The 4,372-nt window shown below is 44.4% G+C and overlaps 1 protein-coding gene across 1 annotated transcript in view; it reads left to right on the top strand.

Annotated features, from left to right (window-relative positions):
* The window catches only part of ap5s1 (adaptor related protein complex 5 subunit sigma 1), a 4,693-nt gene extending 392 nt beyond the window's left edge, over window positions 1-4,301 (top strand). The window contains exons 2-3 of the mRNA XM_031877415.1: window positions 895-1,186; window positions 2,096-4,301. Coding sequence (XP_031733275.1) covers window positions 895-1,186; window positions 2,096-2,224 — 421 coding nt within the window. The 3' untranslated portion in view covers window positions 2,225-4,301. The remainder of the gene's footprint in view (window positions 1-894; window positions 1,187-2,095) is intronic.
* The last annotated feature ends 71 nt before the right edge of the window (window positions 4,302-4,372 follow it).

The raw sequence follows: 4,372 nt of genomic DNA, 5'->3' as shown, positions 1-4,372 counted from the left end.
TAGTACATGATGCATAGTTTAAGAGCAGTACTTTAGTACATGATGCAGAGTAACATTCTGCCCTCTGCATCACTCTCCAGTGCAGCTGGACTGATGCACCAATAGACTGCTTCACCTGGGGACCAACACGACAGAAGTCAGGAAATACATAACTGTTCTAACTAGCTTTGTCTGAACAGAATAAATAAAAGCAGTGATGTAGGATACGAGCTCGAGTTCAATGCCTACAGCGCCCTCCTCCTGTTGTCCACTGTACTGCACCCACTTCCTCTCTGCTTCCTGCTGATTCCCTGATTGCACACAGTGTCAAAAGCATCAGAGAAAGCCGGTGGAGGCTGTCAATCTTTTTTAGCATTCGCCTAATTTGTTTTCAGCAAAAGAGGATTTATGTCACAGTATGTGTGTGTAGTTTTCTGCTCTCCCACATGACAGCCTGTAACTACTGATTACTGCTGTCAGAGGAACCGCTCCCTCTCTGTGCACTGGGAAAGACTGACTGTAAAAGACCTCCGTTGTACTAAGTTATTAATGTATACTTGAGTTATTAATGATACATTTCTGCACTGTGTGAGATCTAAAGTAGGCAGCTGGGCAGGGAATCTGTATCCAGTGTGGCTGACAAGTTCTCAAATATCGTATTTTCTAGTTTTTTGTTATTTCATATCATTCTGAATTAAATACCTTTGGTTTAAAAAACAACAACAAATATATTTTCAGACATAATGTGATGTCACATAAGGTTATGTTCTAATGATTTTAGATCTAAATACACAGAAAATGATACAAACATGCCACAAAAACAGGATACATATATTCTAATCTTAATTATGACTAAGATGATTCAGAATTCTGGTTAACTGCCTGTTTCTATATTTCCGATCCTCTGCGACTCAGGCAGGTCTGGAGCGCCGTCTCTCTGTCCCGGGAGGCTTCGGGTCGGCTGCTGGTGGAGACGGAGCCCGGCGAGGAGGCGCTCGCCCTGCAGGAGGCCGACGGCGGGGTGGTGCGTCTGAGAGCTGGAGACCCCTTCTCTGAGGAGATGAGCGCTCTGTGGCTGGGCGTCCAGAGTCTGGGCTTCACGCTGGTCTGCGAGCCCCACGAGAACCTCCTGCTGGCCGAGGGGACCCTGCACAACCTGACCCGACACTGCCTGGAGACTCTGCACATGCTGGGGCAGGGCAGCGAGGTGAGCACCACGCAGACACGGGAAACCAGTGTGTGTTGCACACTGAGGAACCCCTTTTTCAGGGTTCCTCAGTAGATGCTTTAGAGCTTTTTCTGGCGCATGTTTGTGTCTCACAAGGGAACGTTAGCCAGCCAACGCTTTGCCTCTCACTGATGATGTGTCCTTACTGGCATTGTGATATTCAAATGTAAGTCGTCATTGAAATGATGCGTTTTTAATTTGTCATTTTTGTTCATTCTTGAACACATTTAGATATATAAAAATAACTAGCTTTGTGTTTTACAAACATTTTTCTTTTTTAATGGAAACCAACCATTAGGCAGAAGCTCTGCGGGAGAAAAAACTGTGAAAATCACTATTTTTCAGTTTTCACAAATGGACTAAAGGTTTCTCAGATCCAACTGGGGATCGGGAAGGTTGTTGCAACGATGTGCAGTACTTTGAAGCAGTGTGGCAGCAGAGGATTGGCTGAGAAATGCTATTATCTCAGAACTTAGACAGCATCTTCAGCCTTGTTGTTGAGATCTTCAGGCAGCCTTTGACTTGCTGACACATTAAAATGGCCCCATGAGAAGCCACGATCTATTCAACACTTAGCAGAGTCTGGCTGTGTTCGCCCCTCTGTCGGAGTTTAGCTCTGTGTATCAATCCGCTGTTGAAAGTAGTCACCGACTAAAATGAACTCTTTACTCCTGTATGAGTAACATGGACTGGATGGTGTATTTTACAGGTGCAGCTTTAATGATATTCTATTCAAATGAAACCTTTTTGTAGCAGAGCGTGTGGAGCGTTGCTCACCGAGACGCTCATTATACGCTCAGGAAACAGCAGTTACAAAAACACAGGCAACAGTAATGTTTCTTTCATCATCTGATCGTTAAAAACGAGTCTGCAACGCTTTCCCTGCAGGTCCTGCTGAGGAGCAACCGCGTGGATGCTCTGCTCAGCCGCCTGCTTCCTCACGGGCAGCTCCTCTTCCTCAACCACCGCTTCGCCCAGAGTCTGGATAAGGAGGTGGCGGCGTACGTGGCCAAGTGAAGCAGAGCTGTTTGAGCTCAGCTACTGCTCGCTGTGACTGCTGTCTGTTACCGGAGGAACTGGCTGGCTGCTGTTCACCGCTGGTGACATTGTTCTGCGGCGGCAGAAGAAGCTGCTGGTTCCCGATGGCACGAGGTGGCAAACACATCGAGTGGTAAATATCTCCCTCAGCCACTTGCAGCTCACTGTTGACTGTTTACTGTGTGGGAGGCCTCAGTTCAAATCCTGTTTGTCAAATTGAAGAGTGGAAAGGAGAATGTGCCAGTTAAGACCTACTCGTCAACATCAAAGACGGAGATTTATCTGCTTCACCGTACTTTAAATGTCATCGTGTGGCCTTCAGGAACCAGACCTCACCTATTGTTTTCCCTTATTTTTTGATCATTATGGGAATCTAAATGAATGTGAGAGTGCGTTACTGCCTCACTGTGACTTCTAAATGCACCTCTTTGTTCCTGAAGAGTGGGACGAAACCGCCGTTTGTTTCTGTGCAATGCAAATTATGATTCACTGCTTAGCAACAAAAAGCAAAGAAAGATCAAAGCCAGACCTTTTTAATGTCACTTTGAACCAGAAATATCATCGTTGTTGAGACATTGAGGACAATGAAGAAGGCAGGACATGAAATATTAAACTCAAAATGAAGGACATGTAGAGATGTTGGCATACAGGATATGAGGAAGTACCACACAAACATCCAGACACTTGTAATCCTGTACCGTGTGAACATCTGTTCGACTGTGGCCCCCCGTTGAACACAGACTCGACTGCTCATCCTCCAGGCCTCATAAAAACTACCAGCTTGTCTTTTTTTCTGCTGGCAGCCAAAATCCAAACCCAGAGACTAAAACTGTGTCTGAATGCCAACATCAACTGCTTTGATCTTCTCCTTTTTTTCTGTATTAAAAAAAAATAAATCAAAAAACTCATTTTTAGCACCACCCAAGGCGTATTCTTTGAAACTTGTGTACTCTGCAATCAAGGACACGCGGTGCGCTTTCCAAAAAGACGAGGCCCCGGGGATCACACATTAAATATGATAGAACACACAAGAGAAAGATTTAGAGGTTGTGTGCGTCTCACGGGGAATAAAATGAAAAACACAAGCTCAGCGTCGGATGGATAAAAAACCACCTGCAAACTGAACAGCAGCAGTTCTAATGTAAGACCAGCAGAGGGCGACGCTCATCCCGTCAGCCGTGTGGAGGCAATAAATATGGAATTAAGTTTCCAATATAAATGGGATATGTACTTCCCCATGTCTCTACTTCATTTAGTCAGATCGGGTCCACTGCCAGATCTGTCCAGTGCATTTCTCTTATTGGGGGGGGGCATTTCATCATCCTCACCTCCACCACAGCATCCACCTGGAGACTCTGAGTCCACCTGCGCCTTGGGGGGAGAGGTGTTCTTATGGCAGCAGATCAATCACTCTCATGTGGATGGAGGGTTCAGGGTTCAAAATACACACACACATTTATTTCTTCTTTATCAGTTGGTTCTTTCCAAAGAGGACGATTCTTTCTGAGCAGGATTTGGAAAATACCAAAATACCAAATCAGTCCACAACCCTCAAAGTCGCCCACCACCAGACATGCACCTGCTGGAGGTGGAAAAGCTTCTCACCTTGTGTAGACACACAAGATGATTTTGTGACATAGTAGCTCACCTGGAAGAGGGGTCGGGTCGCCCCATGTGCAAGCGGCCGGGGTTGCCAGATCATATTCCGTTTCCAGCCCAAACCCACAATTCAATAAGAAAATCATAACCCTGCCAGGAATCTGTAAAGTGTAAAACATACGCAATAGAAAACGCATCATAAGCATACATAGCTTCATATCTGCTTCAAATAAAGAAAGATAAAATGTGAGATAAATAGGCTGTCAAAAGTGTCAGAAAACCAAATACACAAATTGCGATATGAGTGAGTGGACAGAACAAGGTGAACTGAATCTTGTATCTGTGTTTGTAACCATGAAGTGACAGCTTGTTTGGTTTTACTGTTAATGTTGACAAAAGCAGCCCAAAATTCATCTACTTTGTTTCCCGACCCAACTTAATCGAATGCTACGTGTATATATACAGCGTGTGTATATATATATATATATATATATATATATATATATATATATATATATATATATATAT

The sequence above is a fragment of the Anarrhichthys ocellatus genome, unplaced genomic scaffold, assembly GCF_004355925.1.
Source record: "Anarrhichthys ocellatus isolate YVR2014 unplaced genomic scaffold, GSC_Weel_1.0 scaffold135, whole genome shotgun sequence".
In the NCBI taxonomy this organism is placed as follows: domain Eukaryota; kingdom Metazoa; phylum Chordata; class Actinopteri; order Perciformes; family Anarhichadidae; genus Anarrhichthys; species Anarrhichthys ocellatus.
This window is presented reverse-complemented; position numbering and strand designations above follow the sequence as displayed.